General features: G+C 39.0%; 1 protein-coding gene across 3 annotated transcripts in view; it reads left to right on the plus strand.

The window, feature by feature from the left end:
• Hdac9 (histone deacetylase 9) overlaps positions 1–24,089 on the plus strand; it is an 844,224-nt gene extending 820,135 nt beyond the window's left edge. For all 3 annotated transcript variants that reach the window (XM_042260715.2, XM_016002464.3, XM_076550778.1), the window contains 2 exons: positions 6,771–6,918; positions 18,328–24,089. In XM_042260715.2, coding sequence (XP_042116649.2) covers positions 6,771–6,918; positions 18,328–18,367 — 188 coding nt within the window. In that variant the 3' untranslated portion in view covers positions 18,368–24,089. The remainder of the gene's footprint in view (positions 1–6,770; positions 6,919–18,327) is intronic.
• Positions 24,090–26,351: the final 2,262 nt, after the last annotated feature.

The following is a 26,351-nucleotide window of genomic DNA, read 5'->3' on the forward strand; positions in this document are numbered from 1 at the left end:
AAGACAGATGTGGGAGAGTGATGTCCCCACTCAGAGACAGATAGAACTTCCCTAGTTAGCCTTGTGTTCTCCATAAACACTCACATTGGGGATTATTGAGTCTACTTTATCAAATATTAGTCTCATCCAGAAATACTCTTAAAACAATATTGAAGGAAATGTGGGGTCACGATATCAAATTTCAGTTTGACACTGAGAGTCATCATTATACTGCCTCTATCCTGGATTTACATTCATCTCCAAGGAGCTCTGGACCTTTCCAAGTAAAATGTATTTGGAAACTGAGGTACTTCTCCTTGCTACTGGGGCACCATTGCTTCCACACTTTCTCAATGACTGGGGCCAAATATATGTGTTTGTAGAACATATTTCCTACCAATACCTCTGACACAAACCCAACACTGCAGGGTTCATTCTGGCCTTCTACCTTTCCTTATTTATTATATCTTCTCCTAAAAGTGAGCAATATGTCTCTCATCATCTATCATATATTTACTTATCTTTAACTCATATGCCCATGAAACAGTCTCAAAGTTGCTAATCCATACCACCTGAAGCAGATGCAAACAAGAGACTAGTCTTTGTGTTACTAGCCTTATATCATCTAGTCAAAACTAATTTTTTAATTATTTAGGTTAGCTCTTTACTCTCCTCCTTTCAGCATGCAAATGTTAAGATTTTATGATACAATTATTCTCATTATTTATCATTTGTCTTCCATTTGGGGTTTCCCCACACCTTAGTTATTTTCAGAAATTTATAAACCGTAAATTTTATTTTTATTGATGAATAGTTGTATGACTATAAATATACATAATTATTACCTGGAAATGTATAGAATCATATCTCCACCAACATGGATTTTCTTTATATCTGTGTGGAGTGAAAACTGTATTTTATGTATTTTTGTATTCAATGTTCCCAAACACTGATCTGGACAGTTGTAGGCAAACAGATAATTGATCACACAGTAATGCATGATGGAGATTATTCTACTGAATTCCAGATCCTGATTTTAAAACAAAATGTTCAACTAGGAGTGTTATTGAGGACAGGATGTTGACATTTGCTAACTTCCAAACACAGTTTGAGTGACAAAGCAGGTGGCCTTGCACCTAAATACACACAGAGAGAGATGGAGCCATCCTGGTGGAACTCAGCTTGTCTCTGTGAAAATCTCCCCAGTCTTGCCTATGTACAGTCATCTCCTCCATCACTATCAATTCATGGGAACCATTAACTTTTTCTCTAGTCTACAGTTTCAGCTTTCCCAGCAAGATATATAAATGGAATAATAAAAATATGTGTCTGTTGGAGCCTGGTTTGTTTTACTTGGCAAAATCCATTCAAAACCCAAACCCCTTCTGATTGTATCACTAGTTTACTTATTTTATTGTTGAGTAGTGTCTGTTGTCTGGATAAACCACAGTTTACTTATCCATTTCCCTAATGTGAAACATCAGGATCATTTTTAGTTCAGGCAACTCTATATAAAATTTCATGAATATTCACATGCAGATTTGGTGTAGGCACAGTTTTAATTTCCTTGGAGTAAATACCTGGGGTGGGATTTATTGATCTTATGGAAACTTTATTATAAACTCTTGATAAACCATTGCACCATTCTCCACAGCATCTGTAACCATGGCACCACTGTCCACAGCATCTGTAACCATGGCACCATTCTCCACAGCATCTGTAACCATGGCACCACTGTCCACAGCATCTGTAACCATGGCACCATTCTCCACAGCATCTGTAACCATGGCACCACTGTCCACAGCATCTGTAACCATGGCACCACTGTCCACAGCATCTGTTCAAATACACAGTCTATTCAACCATTTCTCATTTGAAGTACCACATTTTGCTCATGTTATTTGTTAATATTCAGACTGTCAATATAAAGAAATTGGTTATTGTGCTTCGATATATATGACTTACATAAGTTTTATTTCATAAAATGAATTTTAGCTGTCAAAATAGAATTTGAATAACACTACTTTATTGGTCTTTCAGATAAAAAATAATTTACTCGCCAACAAATATTTAGAGCCATGAAATAGGATTTTTATTATAGCCCTGCTTAGCTTCAAAAATTGCCCCACTAATGGTGAACTTGTTCCAATTTGTATGAAAACATTAACCGGTCACTCAATTCATATGTCAAATTTTTTTCCTTTTATTTTATTTTACAATACCATTCAGTTCTACATAACAGTCACGGATTCCCTTGTTCTCCCCCTTTCTGCCCCCCTCCCATTCCCCCCAGCCCACCCCCTATTCCTACCTCCTCCAGGGCAAAGCCTCCCCCGAGGACTGAGATCGACCTGGTAGACTCAGTCCAGGCAGGTCTAGTCCCCTCCTCCCAGATTGAGCCAAGCGTCCCTGCATAAGTCCCAGGTTTCAAACAGCTAACTCATGCAATGAGCCCAGGACCTGGTACCAATGCCTAGATGCCTCCCAAACAGATCAAGCCAATCAACTGTCTCACCTATTCAGAGGGCCTGATCCAGTTGGGGGCCCCTCAGCCTTTGGTTCATAGGGAAAGAGAGCGGGAGATCCCAGCTGGATCAAGAACAGAGAGGGAGAACAAGGAATAGGAGACCATGGTAAATGAAAACCACATGAGAAAAGGAAGAAACAAAGTGCTAAAGAGGCCCGCAGAAATCCACAAAGATACCCCCACAAAAGACTGCTGACAATGGTCAAGAGACAGCTGGAACTGACCTATTCTGGTGATGGTGATAGGATGGCCAAACACCCTAATAGTTGTGCCAGAAACCCCATCCAAGGACTGAGGAATCTGGATGCAGAGATCCACGGCTAGGCCCTGGGTGGAACGCTGGGAGTCTAATTAGCGAGAAAGAGGAGGGTTTATATGAGCAAGAATTGTTGAAACCAAGGTTGGATAAAGCACAGGGACAAATAGCCAAATGAATGGAAACACACGAATCGAATCATATGTCAAATTTTAAGAGTATCTTTATTTTTATATCTATGCAATATTTTGGATATTCATAAAATTCTCCATTTATCTATAACAAGTGGACTTTAGCAAATATTAAAGAAGAGAAGCCAGGCGGTGGTGAAGCAAGCCTTTAATCCCAGCACTCAGGAGGCAGAGGCAGGCAGATCTCTGTGAGTTGGAGGCCTGCATGGTCTACAAAGTGAGATCCAGGAAAGGCGTAAAACTACACAGAGAAACCCTGTCTTGGAAAAGAAAAAAAAAGAAGTTATAGAGAACTTGCAAATAGAAGAAGCTGCATGGGTCTGGGCCTATCACAACTCCCGAGTGTGGATGTGGTTGGAAGTCAGTGCTAGTCTTCCACCTGGAGAACGTGGTGTGTAAAGGTGAAGGGGTCTCATCAAATGGCAAGAAAGGGAAATCTATAAATCTCTGACTGAGTAGCTCCAAGGTTTCTAACACAATGGTGAAGGAGAGCTTTGGCAGGGCCAGAAGTTTCAAACTGACAGTGGGCTCTGAAAGGAGAAACTTCAAGGTCAGTGGGTGATTTCCATCCCAAATCTCCATAAGTCAAAAGCTTCCTGTTTATTCTAATTGGCCATTCAAAAGAGTAATCTAGTTCTGCCTCCAGCCTGACAATCCCTGTAAGACCCTTCCTGGCATCCTCTCTGACCCAGGAAAACTGTCTACACTTCGCACCTCCCGCTCTGGTCTGGCTGTATTCCACTATCTACTTTGTGCTTTTATTGTAGATTCATTCTTCACTCTCCCTTTGCCAGATAAAACAAAAATGCAGAATGATGAAGGGTAAATAGTTCTTTTCTTTTAAAAAGTGCTGAAAAGTGGGAAAATTTACATGGTGGAAAAATGAGTGAGGATAAAGGACATGACTGAAGAGAGATGGTGTTCGTGCAGTTTTAATGGAGAACCCATCTTCTCTGCCAGTTTTATTGCCATAGGAGAGACACCCTAGTAGTGGCAAGTTACTACTATTTTACTTTATGAATAGCAGTCCCTAAGAACTCCAATAACAAATCTTGGATCATTTCTTTTATATGCTAATGATATTATCACTGCCAAGCCATTAGATATGATTTTTTTTGCACATCTGTTTCTGAAAAGAAAAAAATCTACATGTCATGTGAAAACATAATCCATAAATTACAAGGTTTGAGCTGACTATATATTTCACAGTCTGGGTTGTACCTGCCTCCATTTAAATTTTTCTTTTTTATGAAGACAGATAGTGGCCTATCATTGTATTACTAATGTTGACTATTTCTTTGTTTTGATAGTCTTTGCCTAGATTGAACTTAAAGTTTTGGGTTATTTCTGAATGAGTAAGTCATATATTTGGATAAAAGTCAAACTTTAATCTTAACTTTGCAGTATATTTTATACATGTTAAATTATATCTTAAAAAGCCTTCACCAATTTAAGGCTTTCCTGATACTCATACACATGTAGTAACATTTGAAGGACCATCACTGTTAGCCGTTCCCCTTAAAAGTTGTTACCTATAATTCATGTTGTCTTTCCTCATCATCTGGAAGATACAAATACATCTGTTTCTTTTATGGTCAAGACTTCTCTTCTTGAGGAAACATATGCAGTGCTTGGCAAGGGAAGCCAAGCCTATGGATGCTGTAAATATGCCATATGTCTACAAGTAAATGTGTAGAGCACTAGGTTCATGGATATCCTGTGCTAAAACAATGCTTGATAATGATACCTCCTGAGGCCTGATACAGATCTATCTACTTGGTGGTGGAGTATATAATTCTGACTTGGGTGAGATAATAACAGCATTGTTATCTAGAAAAGTTTAAGACTTAGAATGGAACTGTTAATCGGAATAACTTTCAAAGTTGAAAGACAGTAGGGATGCTGAAGAACAAGCCCAGACATACCCCTTCCTGAGCCCCTGTCTGTCTCCTCAGTCTTATTCCAAAGCTTCTTCAACTTTAGACAGGCATCCTTTCTACCTCTACTTAGGCAAGATATGAAGTTGGTCTTCTGTTTCCACTCATATCACCTGTCAATCTGTTTTTTTGTGGTCTCTCCAGAGCAAACTTTTAAAAAGAAAACTTTCCTCTCTCTCTCTGATTCAAAACTGCATGATAACTAGCCTCTGCCTACCAAACTGCACTCCAGGTTCACCCTGTGTCATACTTGTGCCCAGCAGTCGATGGTCCTCAATGAGCCACAGAGCTGTCAGAACCCATGCAACATACTGTTTCCTCTGCCGGGGGCACTTGGCATTGTGCCTCCTTCCATTTTAGTTTGATTGGTTTTTGCTTGTTTTTCAAGCATCATTTTTGCCCCTAGCAACTTTCTCTTATGTTGCCATCACCATAAGAAGTTATGCTACTCCTCTCTTCTCTGAGATCTCTGAGGCTTTTACCTTACAGAACTGATATTATCAACTAATAGAGCTCCTCAACAGGGTCATCCCTTTCGTGAAGTCAGTAAAATCTGGTGCAGCATTAATTTTCAAAAAGGTTTGGGAGTTCATTGGCATACTTATTTTCTGGTAAAATTTGAAAGCTTTGAGAGTCCTAGACTATAGTCAGAATTGTGATGACGGTAAGGGTAGTGGTAGTGGGCACCTACATCTGAAGATCGTGCTGGTGAAAGAATGGATGGACAGACTGACTCTTCTCTTATATGTTAGAGCTGGAAAGGACAAAGTCCTAATAAGAGTTACACACAAGATAAAAATGGCTAAAACCTGGACCCAGGGATGTGATTTTACTTTGCTGTTCAGTGTAGATCTGCCTTCTGCTTTCAAGCAATACTTCGTTTTAAAATAAGCATACTCTTGGCATGCCAAATTCCTTCCTTGTTGGTGAGCCCACAGAGAGAGTTTGAAACTGCACAGACTTGTCAGAGTCTAGAAATAGTCTTTGAGACCACTCAACAACTAACAATTAAAAACATAAATAAATACAATAAAACGAGTCTTAGTGGCTATAAAACCTTTGCCTCTGCTCTAGGATATTTCTCCAATTGACATTTCTACAAGAAACAACCCACTTTCCTCCCATTCTTCTTATGTGCCAAAAAAGCAAAAAGGAAGAGAAGAAAGAAGGAAAGAAAGAAAGAAAGAAAGAAAGAAAGAAAGAAGGAAGGAAGGAAGGAAGGAAGGAAGGAAGGAAGGAAGGAAGGAAGGAAAGAGGGAAAGGAGGAAAGAAGAAAGATCAGTATGACATATGGACGAATTCCAACATCAGCCAGTGCATATATTAAAGTTTTAAATCAATTATTGTTCTAGTACACACCCTGGGGTTGAGAACGAAAGAACATCCAGGACTAACAAACCTGATTGTTCTGGCAAAGATGCCGTTCAATTCATGCTGGCATCTCCGGGTTTTCTTTTTCTTCAGTATTCCAACTTCATTTTTAAAAAGCAAGTTGGTTCAAGTAGCGACTTTTAACATTGCTGTTTCATTCATTTTTCTCCAGAGGACTTCTACCTGGGTCTCTTGAGGCTTTCCCAAAGGGCACAATGCCTAGGGTTTGCTTTTCAGTTGTAGGGACATCTGTCAGTCTGTGAGCAAGCCTGTTAGAGCATGGATTATTCCTTGCTCTATTGCTTTCCAAGCAAGGCAGAGATCTTGGCTTCGGAACATGAGTACTTCACAACTTGGCATCCTTAGATTCCCCCAAAAAGGACTTAATCACAGCAGTTCAGAAACCAAATTACAACTGAATAGCAAAAGGACTTGAACCTGTAATCATACTGTGATTACTATTGATCTAACTAAAATTCCTACAAAACATGTGGATTTTTTTTTTCTAGGCAAGTACTGGAAGTCGATCAAGGTGGTGGCTTTTACGAGGGGCTGTACTCTGCCTGGTTCTCAACTGCAAGAGGAGTCAGAGACCGTTTCTGCACTAGCCTCTCTGACAGTAGATGTGGAACAGCCATTTGCTCAGGAAGATGGCAGGTATGGACCCAGTATGGGGGAATCACGTGTTCAGTAATGTCCAGACTCATTGCTGGCATTCTGGAACTTTCTTCCTGCTTCTTCTTCACCTGTCTTTTCTACTTCCTCCATCTGTTTTCTCCAAAGCGACGGATGGCAGAGTATATGCTTATAGGCTGTGGAGAACTCAATTGTTTCATTCTTCCTGGGAAAAGCAGGTCTGGAGCACAGAACTCACAGGGAAAGAGAGAATGTGAGATAGATGGTGAGAAGAATCATTCCTTGTTGGGTAATTTAGTGCCGATCACTGTGGAAAGAGCTGCTTGGGGACTTAACTTCTTCCCCTCCTTATCTCTGTTTTCCCAGATGTTCTCTTTCTTCCTCTCATCATTTGAAATTTCTGATATAACAAAGGGAGCAGAGGAAGGTGAAGCTGCATGGGATGCTGGTCAGGGGCCAGCAATTGCATACATACGTGAGTCTCCTTGAGTCTAAATGGATAAAGATGGAAGATGCTTGCCAAGGAGATACAAGTGTGCATGAAAGAGTAGGAAAAATGAGCCTGGTTTTATTCTCTATTACACAAGAAAAGTGTTCTCATTTCTCTTCATATGTATCTAGACTGGGGTGGGGCGGGTCATGCTAGCCTCAGGTTATGCTTGCTTGTTTACCCTTTAAGAAACCATTGTCAGTTTGTACATTTTCCTGCCCATTTCCTTATCCTGATGAAAACACTACATTCAATATGTCTTTATAGTCCACTGTGACCGGCTCTACTGGGCTTTCCATAGAGGACTGCAAGGTCACATCTCTCTGGGCATATGTCACTCCAGACTCAGCAGAAGCTCTGGGTCTTGCTTCTGAGAAGGAGCTTCCACTCTCTGGATCAGTAACATTACACAGAGCCTTCCACTTGCCAAACACGAGAATGTGAGCGGTTCTGGCTTTCTTACCTTAGCTGGATACTCCCAATTTAATGGATTTAACATCTTGTTTAGGCCTAAACAGTTGATAAACTGAATAAGAGATTTCATCTTTCTGCCTCTGTTTTCTCTTGCTCTAACCAGTTTAGGAGAAAATTATCAATGGGGAGAGTACTTGTGTGTTACTGAATTAGAAGACATTTTCTTGCAGTATCTGGAGAAAGGGGGAAAACGTATTTTACATCTTTGATATTATGAACTAGCCCCCTGCTGTTCCCAGCTAAGAACTGAACCAAGTTCATAATCCAAAGGTGTTGCAATTATTCCCAAGGCCAAAACCAGTTAGCTGTCTGTCATCTGAGGGCCATAAAACTGAGGAAACTAACATCTGTTAGTGTTGGATATAAAAGAGCAAAGCTATTCTTTAGAATCCATTTAATACAGAAAAATGAGGTGAATTCCACCCTGGGTAAAGTGAATTCTAAGTAATTCTGCCCATGAAATTGCAGAGCTTGGAATAATTAACAATAATACGAGATGTTGTGAACCCCAACCGATATAAAAATCTCAGCCCCTTGGCAGGAGCTGCCTCTACAATCGTATTTGCTTATTCTGTGGTAAATCATGTGCTTGGCTCCTGATAATCTGTAAGAATTAACCCAGCTTCAGTTCCCAGTGACTCTAATCTTCCGCTGATGGCATGTAGGGAATGTGAATAGCAGTGTCTTGATGAACAGGCTGAGTGGAAGCCTGGTTTCATGTCTATTTATCTTTTTTTAGACAGATTATACCAATTGTGATTGTTTCATTCTTGAGGGGAAAAAATGGTTTGACTTGAACTATTTTCTGTGGTTTTTTTTTATTTCCTTCAACAAAAGGGCAGACAAAAATCTTCTAGAAACAGAGCCTGTGTTTTAGTTAAACTGCATATGACTTTCATGAAAGGGATGATGGAGAATGGATGGGTGGGGGTGGAGAGAAAGCAAGAGATTGACCCAGGGGTTGCTATCAGAATGGTCCCCCGGCACAGCAGGCAAAGATAAAGGCGAGGCCCCTGGGCCTTTGTTGTGAATGCAATATTGTAATCACACAGGAAATTGAAAAATTAGAAAAAAAAAATCAGAGTTAAATGGATGGAAAGAGCAAAAGCAAATTCTTTTTATAGGAAATTCTTGCCAGTTATTTTGGAGGATATATTGGTGTTTGGAGTGAGATGACTCATTTCATGCTCAGATTCTGGGTAAGGCGGCCCTTTTCCTGGCCAACTCATATCTGACTCATTTACCACTAGTGAATAAGGGATAAAATGCTCCTGGCTAAGAACCATTTTAAGTATTTTCTGTTCGTTTTCTTGAATGGGGGTGGGGTAACAGTCATTTCATTTTTATGACCACACTGATGGGCCTCGAAGAACACAGTGCTAGGGAAAGACTGGCCAGTGGGAACTCATGCTAGGGATCGTTCCCAAATATACCACAGTCACGTGTAATTTTTCGGTGGTAAAGGACTTAAAGGGAAGGGAGTGACGGGTGGATCAGCAGAAAGAGGAAAACAAACCCTAGAGCATGCCCACATGAGGGAGTCAGAGGAAACTAAGAGTATAGACTGGTTATAGACAGCGGATTGTTTAGAGGCAGGCTGTAGTGTTTGTTTCTATCTTGTTTGTTAGGACAGCATTCCTGGAAGATTTGTGCTGTGCGTTTGTAGCTGTTTGTGCCTCTGAGCTTTCATTTTGGGAAAGTTGGTAGCAGACTTCAATTTCCTCCTAGAGGAAAGGCCAGTCTGCGCCTGTGACTTCAGGATGACCAACCATTAAGGATTAGGAGCACACTGGCACTCCAGACTTCTTTGCTAAGTCCTTTCCTTTTTCAGTAGGAAACAAAAAGTGAAAGTTAAATGTTCCCATATCATTCTGAGCTGTCTACAGAAGGGTGAATCATGTTTGATTATCTGAATACATCTCTTATGTCCTTAATCATTTAACTTTTTGGCTTTTGGTGTCTTTTCTCAAAAAAGAGGTGGTTTCAAGCCTTTGTATCATCTTTAAAGCTTGCAGAAAGATTTGCTTCAGAGGCTTGGAGTTTGTGGAATAGCTACCTTTTTGGGAAGATAAGGTATCATAAGCAGAGAGCTTACTAAAATCTCAGGTCTTCATTTTGAATAGTTAATCCACAGAGCCTTAGGACCTTGGTACTGTTTTTCTGAATATGATGACTTGTATAAAAGCATATGCCATTTTAATGCATGTTCATATCTAACACACAAAGAAACATGGTTGTTCAAATTTCCTGGACATTGAGAGTATGTGTCTATGGCTGCTAGGAATTGACTTACAAATTGTGCAACTCTCTGGTGTTACTCTGTGCAGCATTATTTTAAGCACTGGTTTATCTAAGTAGGCTAACATTCCAAAATAATTTCACTTTTAATTTTCTCTCAGTGTCAACAAAGCATTAGCTGAAAAGCTGGCTCAGATCTGGAAGTTTCCTAGTGAAAAGGGGTAAGGTCCTTGCACATGTCCTTCTGCCTCTCATCTTCTTGGAACACCTACGTTATGTGTTTTCAGTACAAAATACAGTCTCAGAGCAGGGGTGAAAGCTGACCTGATACATTCAATGATCCTGTAGTGGCCTGTCTACATTCGTTATAAAATAGCATTTAATTTATTGAAAGGTGACAAAATTAAATAGAACTCTGAGGAGACAGGGATGCCTCAAGAGCTTAGTGTCCCATTTCTTCTTCCTGATCATTCTGATCCTCACTGCTCTGGGAAGAAAGACTTGGCTCTAGGAGAGGGCAGCTGATTCTTATGAACATGAAATTAAAGGACATATGTGAAGAACACAGCCCAAACACCTGATACACAGGAAGTTCCCAATATGGGTTGCATCAGACTATTCCCTTCAGTTTTATTTTATTCTACTGTACTTATTCTTCCCCTAAGAAGTTGTTCATGATCCAGTGACCTGTAAGAATATAGAAACAATACCTAGACATCTGTGTATTCTATATAATACTCTACTATTCTTGGTTAAAAACCAGGAGATCAACACTGAATAACCACTTAGTAGTAAGTTGACTTTATTACATATTGTGTAGTTAGCTAACCCATCTCCAAAAGCGTACAAATATTATATATTTTATATAATTTCCTGAATAAGCAAAAGAGTATTTTTGGAAGACAAACACCTTTAAAATACTAAAGCATTTCATAGTGGTACCTGGATGATACTGGTCTCTCTATTTGCTATGACTTCAAAGGAAATAAATATTGCACTTTTTCTTGGTATAAGTTGGCAATCCCCATTTTGAGAGCATGTTGGCGAGCCCAACTCTGTATTAGTCTTACATCGTAAAGATGGTTTAGCTAAGAAAATATAGTAGGGATAGTGTATGAAATATCTTTGTGAATGGAGAGTTAGAGTAATTCAAGAGTCATATTTAACAGAACTGCATTTAAGGGCAAAGGGGAAAATGGAAGTTGAGCAGGTAGTTACAGGACTGCTGTCTGATGTGTAGAATGAGCAGGAGGAACATCACATCCATTCAATCCTTAGACACCTTTAATTTATTTCCCACATGCCTAACAAAGTGCTCACAGCCAAGGTCACCAACTTACTTTGCAGTCTTCTACTGCTTCTATTTAAAAAAATATTAAAAATTAACTACTTAAACCAAGATGGAGATTCTGTAGGTCCAATCCTGGTGTGGGTTTCAGCTCATGTTGGTAGGCTTCCTTCCTTTGGGGATGTTCCAGGGAGGAATCTGTCCCCTTTCCCCGTCGTCTAGGAGCTCAGAGCTTCATCCTGTGTCTTGAGAGCCGGTAGCAGGTCATATCTCCTTTACATTTCTTCAGTCACCAAAGTCCTTCTGACGGAAATCAAGCAAGAATTTTTGTGGGAAAAGGCTTATGTGAGTGACATTCAAGATAGAGGCAATAACTCGCATGTTTTTTTCCCCACATCTGTACTACAAATACACATGACAACCTACTTTAATCTTTTATTCAAATATTAATAGCCTTTCCTTATTCTCAAATCTCTGTTCTGATCATTTTTCTATTCTGTAACCAGGAAGCCATTTTAAAAAATAGAGCTGTACATGTGGGACCAGGATTTATCCCTGGTGCATGAAAATGCTGTTGGGAGCCCACTCCCTATGGTGGGACACTTTGCTCAGCCTTGATGCAGGTTTGGTCCTGCCTCAACTTGATGTACCAGATTTTGTTGACTCCCCATGGGAGGCCTTAGCCTATCTGAGGAGTAGATGGGGAGTTGGGGGGTGGATAGAGGGAGGAGGGGAAAGAAGGGGAACTTTGGTTGGTGTGTAAAATAAAAATAAAAATAAAAATAAAATAAAATAAAATAAAATAAAATAAAATAAAATAAAATAAAATAAAATAAAATAGAAAAACGAAACAGAACTGCAGCCAGGGTGCTGGTGGTGCACGTCTTTAATCCCAGCACTCGGGAGGCAGAGGCATGCAGATCTCTGTGAGTCAAGGCTAGCCTCTGCTACAGAGTGAGTTCCAGGACAGCCAGAGCTACACAGAGAAAAGAAATCCTGTCTCAAAAAACCAAAACCAAGCCGGGCGTTGGTGGCGCACGCCTTTAATCCCAGCACTCGGGAGGCAGAGCCAGGCGGATCTCTGTGAGTTCGAGGCCAGCCTGGGCTACCAAGTGAGCTCCAGGAAAGGCGCAAAGCTACACAGAGAAACCCTGTCTCGAAAAACCAAAAAAAAAAAAAAAAACCAAAACCAAAACCAACCAAACGAAAAAGCCAGCTGTAAGAACAAGCCCTGTCGCACTCTGCTGAAAGCCTCTGTGCTTCTGTCTCTGAACAAATTCCATGTGATTTTCCCTCCCCTGAGGTCCCCGCTTCTCTCTGAAAACTTTCTTCTCTTTGAACTCTGCTTACCTCATTCGTTTTTCACTAGAACACACCTTTCCTGTGGTAACTGCACTCGTGGTGCTATTCACCTACACCGCTCTCAAGTAAGCAACACCCACAGTGAGCTCAATGGAGAACATGTAAACCACTCCACAAAGCCCTGGTCCACTTTCTCAGTCAACATCAGCCCCGCTAAAGGCACAACCACCTTTTAACACCACCCATTCATCTGCTCATTCTTAAATTTCATTTAAATGGAATTGTATGCTACATATTGGTTGGTAATCTGGCTTCCCTCACTGCACTAAGCATAATACTTTTGACATCTGTCTATGTCTCTCACAGTCAGTATTCTGCCCATTTGTAATTACTAATTAGACCAAGTATATTAACATATCCTAATTTGTTTATCCACTTACCTGTGGATTGGTGCTTGGCTTGTATCCAATATTGGGCTAATATGGATCAAACTGCTACAATTTTGATTTTTTATGCTGAAAGTAAAATTACCATGTTAATGGTTTTTAAATGTGCCATACAGGAGTGTGAACAACAGAAACATAATCTTTCATCCATTTCAAGAACTTCCTTTTTTCAAAGCACAGACTGTATCACCATTACTCAATGTCTCTCTTTCTCCTTACCCCACTTTCTGCTTTTGCTATTTTTTAAAGAGCAGTAGAGTAATTTAGATGATAATTCTTTTTTTTTTTTTTTTTTTTTTTTTTTTTTTTTTTTGGTTTTGGTTTTTTCGAGACAGGGTTTCTCTGCGTAGCTTTGCGCCTTTCCTGGAGCTCACTTGGTAGCCCAGGCTGGCCTCGAACTCACAGAGATCCACCTGGCTCTGCCTCCCGAGTGCTAGGATTAAAGGCGTGCGCCACCACTGCCCGGCGATAATTCTTATCAGTTAAAAGAGTAAAAAGAGTTTGCTGTGTTGTAGAATTAACAATAAAAGGGAATAAAAGGAAGAAGTGATGTGAGGTAGAACTGGGTAACGTGAGGGACTAGAAACAACAGTCCCTTCTGGCCAAGCCCGACAAGACTTCCATATCCATAACACTGAGAAAACTGACTCAAGAAAGTTGACTTGACCTTCACATGGATGAACACACACACACACACACACACACACACACACACACACACACACACCTTTTAAAACAGAAAATCTGTGTGAACTCCACAGAACTGAGGAGTTTTGTGAGGTAGGTAGATTGCATATGTATGCAACTCTGTGTGGTTTTTCTTTCTTGCTATCTTTCTCGATTACCTTGGTAATATGTGTGCGGGTGTAGTTCAATTTATTTTATTTTTATTTATTTATTCTTCTCTCACATATTACATTCTGACCACAGCTTGCCCTGCTTTCTCTCCTCTGTTTCCCCCCCCCCACCTCCCTCTCCCCAAGATCCACCCTTCCTCCATTTCCCTTCATAAAATGGCAGGCCTTCCAGGAATATCAAACAAACAAGGCATAACAATTTGGAGTAAGACTTCTCATATTAAGGCTGCACAAGGCAATCCCAGTATGAGGAAAAGGGTCCCAAGAGCAATCAGAAGAGAGACAGCTCCCAGTCCTACTGTTAGAAGTCCCACAAAAACACCAGGCTACACAGCCATAACATAGAACATATGTACAGAGGACCTAGGTGAGAGCCATACAGGTGCATTGATTGTTGGTTCAGTCTCTGTAAGCCCCTATCAGTCCAGGTTAGTCAATTCTGTGGGTTTTCTTGTGGTGTCCTTGACCCCTCCGGCTCCTACAATACTTCCTGGCCATCTTTCTCAGGATTCCCTAAGATATTCCTAATGTTTAACTGGGAATCTTTGCATTTGTTTCCATCAGATGAAACCTCTCTGGTGGATGATTATGCTAGGTTTCAATGTACAAGTATGACCAAGTATCATTAAGACTCATTTCATTGTCTTTTTTTTTTCCAGTCATTTTTGGTTCTATCCTAGGTCTCTGGGCTATCCAGCCTCTGATCCCTGGTTCTCCATGCAGTATCTGGCACGCGCTTTTCTGGTAGCATGGGTCTCAGGCTGGACCAGTCATTGGCTGGCCACTCCCACAGGACTGTGCCACTTTTATCCCAGCACATCTTGCATGCGGGACAAATTGCAGGTCAATGATTTTGTGGCTGGTTTGGTGTCCCGATTCCTCTACTGAAAGTCTTGCCTGGTAACAGGAGAAGGCTGATTCAAGCTCCGTATCCCCTATTAGTAGGAGTCTTAGGTGGGTTCACTCATAGATTCCTGGGAGTTTTCATTGCACTAGTTTTCTACCTCATCCCTGAAGTTCTCCCCACTTCTAGTTGCCTCCTCTTGCACTCTCTCCCCCCATCCTCCCCTCATCTGATCCCTCATGTTCCCATCTCCACCCACCCCCAGTCCACCTGTGATATCAATTCTATTTATCCTTCCCAGGGAGATTCATGCATCCCTTCCTTGGGCCCTCCTTGTTACTTAGCCTTTCTAGGTCTGTGAATTATAGCATGATTATCCTTTACTTCCAAGATAATATCCACTGTCTTAATTAGGGTTTCTATTGCTGTAAAGCCACACCATGGCCATGGCAACTCTTATAAAGGAAAACATTTAATTGAGGTGGTTTATAGGTTCAGAGGTTTAGATGGTTATCATCATGGTGGGACATGGCAGCCTGCAGGCAGACATTGTGCTGGAGAAGGAGCTGAGAATTCTACATCTTGATCCACAGGCAGGAGAAAGAGTCTGTGTCCATATTGGGCATAGCTTAAGCATAGGAGACCTCAAAGCCCACCCTCACTGTGACAAACTTCCTTCAGCAAGGCCACACCTACTCCAACAAGGCCACACCTCCTTATAGTGCCACTCCCTATGAGCTTATGGGGACCAATAACAACAATTACATTCAAACTACCACATCCACTTATAAGTAAGTACATACCATGCTTGTCTTTCTAGATCTGGATTACCTTACTCAAGGTGAATTTCTCTAGTTCCATCCATTTGACTGCAATTTTCATGATGTTATTTTTTTTAACTGCTGAGTATTACTCCATTGTGTAAATGTACCACATTTTCTTTATCCATTCTGTGGGTGATGAACATCTAGGGTGTTTTCAGTTTCTAGCTATTATAAATAAAGTTACTATGGACATAGTTGAGCAAGTGTCCTTGTGGTAGAATGGAACACCCTTTGGCTATTTGTCCAAGAGAGGTAGTGCTAGGTCTTGAGGTAGATCAATTCCCAATATTCTGATAAACCACCACATTGATTTCCAAAGTGGCTGTACAAGTTTGCACTCCCACAAGTAGTGGAGTGTTCCCCTTGCTCCACATCTTCTCCAACATAAGCTGTCATCAGTGTTTGATGTTAGCCATTCTGACAAGTGTAAAATGGAATCTCAGAGTCCTTTTGATTTGCATTTCCTCGATGACTAAGGATGTTGAACATTTCTTTAAGTGTTTCTCAGCCATTTGAGATTTCTCTGTTGAGAATTCTGTTTAGATCTGTACTCCATTTTTTAATTTCTTTCTGCAAAGACTTGAACTTCTTGTCATACAGGTCTTTCACTTGCTTGGCTTGAGTTAGCTGAGATGCTGTAGAGATTCCATAGAGTTATAGTGATTCTATAGAGAACACAGGGACAGGACTCTTGGAATAGACAGTTTTATATTCTACCCGCATATGTTTCAAGAGAGAAGTCAAAGCCTCCTTTGTGCCTGTGGAGAATGCATGTTCCTCCACCAAGAGTCAGCAAGCATCCTTCACATCTGATGACTGGGTCGTTTCTGTGGAATTCCAGTCACACTGATTCTGGGATGCCTGTGTCTGGAAAGATTATTCTGTGGTGGCTTTAGGTTAGAAATGGGATGATTTGGTGTCCATTAGCTTTTTCTTCAAGTTTTGATCCACATATTATCAGATATAAATAAGTTTGTATATTTATATGTAATTTTTTAAATGAAAGTGTTTTCTTAAATTTGATTTTTCTTTTTCAAACACTGATCAATATGATTAGAGACAAATCTTAACTATGAATCATCTTAATTGTTTTTCTCTTTAATAGATGAAGCCTAAATACATCCTTCATTCCTATATTTTGAACATTCTTGGACATTCCTAAGAAATACTTTTTTCTTTCTTTCTTTTTTCCTTTTTTTAAAAAATTACTACTCATGGAATCTTTTAGGACTCTGCATTTTAGACAACGTTGAGTAATGAATGCCTAATATTTTTACTCTTCATTTTCTAAAAGATATGTTAAAATCTTTCTATTGTAATTCCAAGACAATGTATTTTGTGTTTTTAATTTATTATTAAAAAATGCTACATTGACTAAGAATCACTTTAATTGAAGGTTAATTGGAATCTTGGCTCTCTTCCTTTTAAGCCTGTAAAACAGCATGCCTATCTAGCCTGCTTGTCTCCACAATTGCTGCACATCCTGCGTGCTAAGGTTTCTCATATGAAAGTGATCCATTACAGAATGGCTCAAGTAGACACCACGAAGTGAAAATCATCTATCTACCCATTGTGCTGTCCCCTGGAGAGAGTTGCAGCCTGTGTATTGTGCCCCTACTGGCAACATAAGCACAACACTGCCTTTAAGTGTCACTTGACATAATTCTATGTACATGACAGATAATGAAGGAATGGATCCAGCGTATTCCAGTGTTTGTCGTTTGTACACCCTTCTTTGTCATTATTACTACTTTTTTCTTCACTAACCCTGTCAGGAGCTTCTGTCTCCTCATGGTTCATACCTGACGCTGGGCTTCACAGAGCCTACTGCTGTAGTAAGCAGTCACTACATTTTTAGCCTGCAGAGTTCAGACTCAACCTCAATCATCCCAGCATCTCAAATCCCTCAACTTCCCAAGACAACCCAACTACCTAATGTATTAAGATTTTTGCTACAATTTGTACGTTAGACTGAATTAAAAATCATTGTAAAAGTCTGCCTTAAAACACTTTCAGTGTGTTACTAAATTAAGGTTAACTCTCAAGTATAATTTTCAAGCAATTAGCTTTGGTTTTTGAGCTGAGCAGAACACCACTTATAATGCTGAATACGAACGATTTATATACTACCATAGTGCGTTTCTTATAAAAATGTTAGGTCTGTAGCAGTGATTTGCTAATCAAATTCAGAATTTGATTTGAATGCCTCCGGCAGAAGGCCAATCCAGTTATGAAAAAAACAGAAGCAAAACCCAGAGCCTGGATGAGCCTGCTCCAGAAGCTAGCTGAATCCTTCACTCTCCTTAGCAAAAATGGTTCCAGAAATCACTGCATTGTTCCTAAAATAGGATATCATAGCTAATTTTTTCAATAAATTATTGGACTGTCCAAGACACAAAACATGTACATTTTGGAATCTAGAGTTATAAAATATTCTGACATGTTTTAATATAAACAGGAACATTTCCAATGATTGCCTGGATCTAAAATGTTTTTCCACTTGACATTTGTTTATACTGCCTAGGAAAGAAACTCTATTTATGGATAACTGAATGACACAAATAAACATGTGAGAGAGCTGAAAAATCAGCTTTGATTGTGCATGAAAGTCTACAATGCCATTGTGTACTCTTGTGCCGTATTCTGATTGCCTGTTTATTTTTACAGAACGGCTGGTGAGCCCATGGAAGAGGACCCAGCCCTGTGAAGTGCCAAGTCTCCCCTGATATTTCCTGTGTGTGACATCATTGTGTATCCCCCCCAACCCCAGCACCCTCAGCCATGTCTGCTGCCTGGGTGGCACGGTTTGATGGAACATAAACACTGGGCACAGAATTCTGAACAGCAGCTTCACTTCTTCTTTGGATGGACTTGAAAGGGTATTACAGATTCCTGAAATGTAACCACTGTGATTCTAAAGTTACAGTAACCAGGATTGGAAGAATCTGCGTCCAGCATGCTTTTATGCTGGTGACCCACTCGCAGGCAGACACGGTGTGAGCTAGAAATCTTCAATACAGTGCTAGGTACTGTCCATTTCAGAAGCTGTGACAGCCAGTGAAATTCGAGGCAGAACCTGAGACATATTCATTCCTGACATTATGATCAGTGTTTTATTGTGTAGTTTACTGTCAAGTAGACTTAAATTGTTTACAGGGTTTCTTTCCAGCTATGAGTGGATGGGAATTACAGACAGATTTCTGTGGGTTTGAGGGATTTTTTTCTTTTGTTTTGTTTTGGGTTTTTTTCTCTTTCTTTTCTTTCTTTCTTTCTTTTTTTTTGTTTTTGTTTTTGTCTTTGTTCTAACATACTTCCATCCTTTCTGGTAAGAGTTCAAGATGGAGCTGGGATGAGGCTTTGTTCTAGTGGAAAAAAATCACAATGGATCTGACAGTCCAAAGGAACTTGCACACTGTGCCTACAGTGTGCAGTGGGGCACCTTGTTGGAATTTTACATCTGTTTCAAGTTCTCACAGGATAGGGACTTGCAGTTTTGTCTGGGAGTGAAGTCTCTCCACCCCCATGCAACTCCATCTTGAGGACAGTGGCTCTGGAGGTGCATCCCTTGGGATGTGCAGGCTGTGAAAAGCACACAACTTCTCAAGTACTGTAGTCTGCTCCTGATCTACCTAGCACACCTTTTCTCAGCTTTCTTTCTTGGTCCCACTACTCCCTCCTTCTTTTAGAAAAATTACAAACCTCCCTGATACTCAGGGGATTTTAGTATTTGATTTACATTATTTACTTTTCAGATTCACCCACTTTTTGTTATCTGATTCTTCTGTGAAACTATTTTAGTGCATATGGCTTAAGTGATGCCACCAAGTTTTCCAGATTGTAGAAATACATCAACAAAGATGACAATGATCTGGAGTCCCTTTGCATGGGGCTAACTAGGAGTCGTGCCTTCCCATAGGAACTAACACAGCATTTAACCTTTGCACAGGTAGTCTTTCTAGCAAAGGTTCAAAATAAAGGACAATTATTTCTGAGATTAAAAACAGCTTACTAAGTAAAATATAAGCAAGTTAGCTGCTGCCTCTGAAAACTGTGTTTCAATGTGTAACTCCAACACCTAAAGACAGTGAGGTAAAATACCTCACATATTTAGTATCTGACAATGCTTTTGAACATTGATGTTTCTTTTTATATATTTTCCTAACTCAAAGGATATATTAAAGCCATAAGTGAAGATTGTCATGCTTTTATTCAGAAATCTGAAAGAGACCTTAATTAAAACAAGGTTTTAGAGAAGGCCGAGATATGAAAGCCATGGAACAATGTGGTTTTAGTTAGGGAGGACTCCAACCTGTAAATCAAAGATGAAAGATCTCACTCACGTAGAATTACATAACTCCCCTTTGTTAGACACTCAGACCACATTTTTCATGCACTTGGTTTTTTTTAGGATTACCATTTTAATTTTAAAGACTTTTATTATATATACAAAAATGGCTTGGTACTTGGTTTAACATTTTAGAAATTTGAGATACCCTTTGAAATAGGAAATCTGAAATTGAATGTAACTCAGTATTAGGTAAAAATTACTTTCATTGCATAAGGGTTAAGTCAATCTAGACTCATAATTGTAATAAATTTCTTTGTAAATTCCATTTTCTTGATGTTTTAGAGAAATTCATGCCAATTATATTTGCTAGCTCTTTTTTCTTTTCTTCCTCTCTTTTTTTGTAATTGAGGAAATTTACTTAAAGAAAACCAAAGGCTTAAAAGCTTACAAAAGACCTTCTCACTTTAAAAAGGGGGAAAGTTACCATACTTCAAAAAGCTATATAGTTGTGAAGCTTTAAAATCAACTTCAGAGTTACACTTCCCTATCCTTGAGAATATATATTAGATGCTGGCTAATGAGACAAAACAAGGTCACACAAGTATACCAATTCACTGATGTTCCTGCGATAACATGACCTCCTGAGGTGACTTGTCAGTCTGGTGAAGCCGAATCACTAGGACATCTCTGTGCAATTTAGATTTTTAAAATACTTATTGAAAGAGTTAATCATGCACTTCCTTTCCACCATGTGACAGCACACCTAACTGATTGCAATGCAAATTATTAGAATCTCAGGAAAGACAGATAAACCCTGGTGGGGAATGATTGCAGCTGAGCTTAGTCGTGAAGAGCTGAGTGATACTGCACCTGATTACATGCACCCTTAAAGATGAAGTGTGGCCCCAAAGGGCAGAAAATACCAACATTTCTTCTGGAGCTGACCAGCACTTTTAAACAAGTAGTTCAACTGGTATAGTTTTCTTCACCCACACATTTAGTTTTTATTGTTCCCAATGGTCCCCATTGACAAGCTAATGGAAAAGCATTATGGCTCATGGGTCTCATTCTGACCCACCCTTTGAAAGATGACTCCATGAATTCCCTCACAGTCTAACAACACACACACACACACACACACACACACACACACACACACACACACACACACGTTGAAATAAAATAATGATTTTTGAGAAATATATGACTAAAAATACTGAGTTTAAATGACAGTAACAAAGAGAAATGTTGTAATCAATTTTGTTTTCTACATAATTTCATGTTTTATTTTCAACTGAATGAAGCAACCCTAATAAGGAATTGGCAAGTATGAATATTAATGGAAATTTAGGCTTTGTTACTACTGACTAGCAAATGGGGAAAAATATTGGAGGAGAAATATTTCTAAATATTTTAGTCTAGTTTAAATTATCCATACTGGGGAGAGAGCTCAGATTTTGGAGATAATAGATGTATTTGTCTAAAAACTCCCACAAATGACATTTCCATCTACAGTCCTCGGAACAGAAATGGCGCCTTCGGTGTCAACTGTGACCCATTAGGCCCATTTTCATTCATCTAACTGAAGACCCAGGAGCCTGGAAAACGGGCCATTTCCTCCCACAAAGATTTCAAAAAATATGGGACTAGCCTCTCCCAATAGTTCAGACCTGTTTTATTTCTAGAGGTCAATCATGAAGCTTTGTAAATTTACTGATATCTTTACAGACTCCCTAGGGGAGTAACGGAGAATGGTCCTGAGAGGCAGCTAGAAGAAAACTCTCCATTCAGCACTTTTAAGCTTTTTTTTTAAAAAAAAAATTAATTTATTTATTTAATTTTTTTTTTACTATTTCTCTCTTCAAAATTTTTTCTCTATTTGTTTCAGTGGACACAAGTGTTGAAATCTAATCCCAAAAAGAAGCCAAAATTTTCTCTCATAAAAATTATTCATTCTGAGCTTGGAATTCTGTCAAGTGTGACATTGTCTTTTCTAGTCTTATCTGTCTTAACGTTCTGTTCCTGCTTTTGGAAATGAAATCATGTGCTTGCTGAGAGAGAGAGAGAGAGAGAGAGAGAGAGAGAGAGAGAGAGAGAGAGAGAGAGAGAGAGAGAGAGAGAGGAGCACGAATGACCTGTCTGCTGTACTACTTCCAAAAAGACGCCATTTACCTCCAAAAGAAATGAAAAACAGATTATCTGAGGCAGAGAACAAAGGCTTTCCGTTATTTGCAAAGCTGGCCATGGCTGTGGTCACACTCACCATCAGCCCTTCTGTGTTCCTGTTATATACCAAGACCATAGGATTTCCATTCTCCAGACCAGTCACAGTACATATACATGCCACTTACAACATCCCTACCAGCTCTTGTGAAATATATAAAGGAATGAGTGTGTCCATTATTAATAAGTATGTTGAGAGTAACTCCATCAGACCCATCTTAGACCATTGATCTAAGGCTAATTGGACTTTATCTCTATGATAAGGTATTAGAGTGGTTATAATTTCTAAAACTGTCTTAAGTCTCAAACTAGAACATTTAGAAAATACATAATACACTGTACAGTGCCAGTATTTCTAACCAATTATTTCCTTTCCCCCTTGCTTGCCTGCCAATACAAATTTGGCATATTTAAACAATCAGAATAATTGTGAATCCTCTCTACTCTATGTTCCCTAAGCAGAGGCTACCCTGCAAGTTTCTCTTCTGAGATCCCACTTGGCTTATGTGCCTTCATGCACTTTTTCTAAACCTAGTCTATAATCTTGATTGTGTTTTTTTTTACTTATTCCTTATCTAGAGACACCCGACTTACCTAGCTTTACCCAAAATGATACCCAAGCTTGGGTTTAGTCTGTACCCGGGGCTTGCCACTTTATTTTATTAATGCAGCACTTTATTTTTGTGTCAAATATCTTCCACCATTTTTGCTCCGATCAACTGAGTGATGTTCGTTGTCACACAGGGAAGATTGTGCACACTCTCCATGCCCTTTGGAAGACACACGAGACAAACCAAGAAGTACACATGACCACCTGAAGTAAAAATGGCAAAGGAGAACCTAAGGGATTACATATTTTGGCAATAAAAAAGCCTGACATATTAAATAAGAAATGGACTGCTTTTAATTTTCCTATTTGGTCCTTAAGCACATTAGGGCACATTACAGTGCCACATGTATATGGTTAATTGTCTTCAGGGATACTGTGGCCAGGTCCTTTGCCCTTTCAAGAAGATGGCACTTTGTATCAATGATAAAGTCATATCTGGATTGAGCTCTTTATTAACTAACATTTAGTAGAAATGGAATAACAAAAATCACAAAAGAATTGAAAGTTTTATAATCTGAAGAGAATTCTGTGTGTATGAAAAGGTTATTTTTAGAAAGGAAAAAGTTCTTTATCGCTTGCTAAGTTGTAAGATTCTCAGACTCTTTTTGGATGACTCTGTGCAGACCTCCCACGAGCTGGGTGAGATGAAATTGCCCTTTCAGTGATGGCAGGGTTTATCAAGTGTGCTGTCAAAAATTGGTGACCTTTTTGTTGGCAATCTGTGTCATTCAAAACAAACATCCTGATATTATAACTCAATTGGGTATATATATATATATAATTTATTACTCTTTTTGGTTGAATGCTAGACCATGATTATTGGAGTGAGTGCAGATACTGTGGACTTTCTGGTTCATTCCTGTAATGTGAATGTGTCTTTTGTATTGTGGTCTTGTATCTGTTACTGTAATAAGATCAGTTGGTTGTCCTCTGTGACCAAGTAGTTTTGCCCTTAATTTTTTGGCTTTCATCAAAATCTGTCACCCAGAACTGCAAAGAAAAGTATACATTGCCAAACATGAATTTGTTCTGCCAGTGATGTGTTCCCAGATGTGCAAGGTAATACCTAATAAAGGTGTCATAGCTAAAAACAGCACCATTGTTGAACATGCTTTCCAAGTGTTCACCTTCTCTCTGCTTCTTATTCTTTTGCATTTGGAAACACAGTATCATGCCCCAAAGGATTGTTGATGTTGTTAGTGTTACTACTCCTTAAAAAGAATAACGATGCCCTTTTTGTCTTGTGTTTTTTACTGATTAGATTTTCCTGTAGCCCTATGTGAATAAAAGCTATTTGAAATAATTGTGTCCTAAAGTTTCTACATCCTATGTGCCTGCCCTTAGACTCTGTATCACAAACACATGACAGATATTTTGTGATAAACAAGTATAAATTGTGAGGTAGGACGATATACACTATTCTACTTTTCAAAACTGTAGATATTTGAGGCCAAAGAGATGACCAGAGTTAGAAGCACTGACTGCTCTTGCAGAAGACCAGGGTTCATTTCCCAAGACCCACATGGCAGCTCACAACTATCGGTAACTTGAGTTCCAGGGGATCTGATAACCTCTTCTTGCCTTTACAGGCACCTGGCACACACGTGGTATATATACATGCAGGTAATATACTCACAAATATAAAATAAAAATGAATCTTTTTTAATTAAAAAGTATCTCTTGGGATGAAATGAGAATTAACAACTGAAAAAAATTATCAATCAAAACAAAGTTACAAGTTGACTTGTTAGTGCATGCCTGTAGTCCCGGAACTTTGGAGGCTGCAACAAGAAGGTTGCCACAAGTTCAAGGCCAACCTGGCTGTATAGTGAGTTTCAAGTCAACCTGAGAGAACCTGTCTCAAACAACAAGTTACAGTTACTGATTTGACTGTAGTTTGCTTGTCAGAATAAAGAGCAATAAAACCTGTCAAATGCACAATTCTCTACAGAGTGTTATACTAGAATTCTCACACAAGTCTTGTATCACTATTTACTTGTATGGACTATTTACAGATGAGAATAAATTTAACACGCTCACTATCATTATAGTCAGGAAGAGATGCATACATCTGTCTAGCTTTAAAAAGTCAGTGTTCTTCCCAAATGACATCTACTACCCATAAAAGGTGGTGCACTAAGTACACTTCAACTAACAATCTATGCCTAACCTTTAGCGTGGACTGTATGGGCAGCCTCCGCTAACCTGGGGTTTTATTAAACTCTGGAGTTAAATGGAGCTGGTCGTCATGGCTAGGTTAGCATAGTAATTTACAAAACAGTTATTTCTTACCATATACAAAAATCTTACTTTAATTGAGACAGGAACTCTAAATTGTCTTTGGAACACATACTCCAAATCTTTTGAAATCTAGTCCAAGACCAACACTTATTTTTGTATTTTAAAACCCCCTGCAATATTTAACATTTTAAAACATAAATGTTTCCAATGGACAATGGTTTGGGTTCCTTCTGGGAAAAGATAGGCGTATTTTGTCTAACAAAATGTAAACTTGAGTTGGAGTGTGTGAGTAGAGTTGATTTCAATGGTAAACACCTTTGTCTTAATCAGATTTGTCAAATGGCAAGTGTTACTTCATGATCCTTTGTTTCTTTTAAGTTTCTGTGGTGAAAGAGGCCAACTGAAAAAGTGAAGGGTAAGTGGAAAAGTAGGCTGGAATGTCCTGTTCACCGGTGAGTGGTTGTAATTGAAAATACAAGCTTAAAACATGTCTTTCACTACTCAGCACTGTTGTATCTGTGTCATTTAGTGTTGGTGAACACAAAGTGCTTCCAAACATTGTCATTTCCCCATGAATTGTGATACCAAGGGGACAAATTTTTTCTGCTCTCCTGGTTGGTCACAAACAAATCAGTCCATATATATCTTAGTAATTATTTTGAAAAAAGAAAATTCTTTTGGCAAGTGCTTAAGAATACGGACACAAGATTCAGGAGAAGAGACCAAGAAATTTTCTTTTTTGAACTGTAGGAAGCAGAATTAAAAAGAAGAAAAAAGATTTAAGTTCTCAGTATATCTAAAAACTAAGAAACCAGATTGATCTCCATATTGAAAGAGTATGCAGTATAATAGTAAAATATAGCATGAGCCCACTTACGTGTCTCCTTTAATCATTTTGCAAAAACTAATTAGTTTAAAATTAAAACCCATTGTGTCACACTTTAGCTTTCATGATGAAATTTCCCCTTTCCACCCTTTTGTTCCTTGATTTTTTGTTGTTGTTTTAATCTGGGGCATGGCAGGAAAGAGATTGAGAGCATGGTGTAAAGGGCACAAAGAATAGATAAAAAGAAAGTTAAAAAAATAAAGTTTAAATTTTTAAGATGTGATCACAGTGAATCCTTTAGTGACATAATAAAAAGTGAATATTTTAACATGGTAACATTGTATTTATGATTTATTCCCAATTGTATATCCATGTCAAATGAGATCATTTTTAAGAATGCACATTTTAGTGCATTATGTTTATTTTTTCTTCCTTGCTATTCATGTTTTGTCTTGACTATTCATTGCAAAAATAAAATAAAGTAGGAGTAATTGACACTTAAC

This window comes from Peromyscus maniculatus, chromosome 14, assembly GCF_049852395.1.
Source record: "Peromyscus maniculatus bairdii isolate BWxNUB_F1_BW_parent chromosome 14, HU_Pman_BW_mat_3.1, whole genome shotgun sequence".
NCBI classification, from domain to species: Eukaryota; Metazoa; Chordata; class Mammalia; order Rodentia; family Cricetidae; genus Peromyscus; species Peromyscus maniculatus.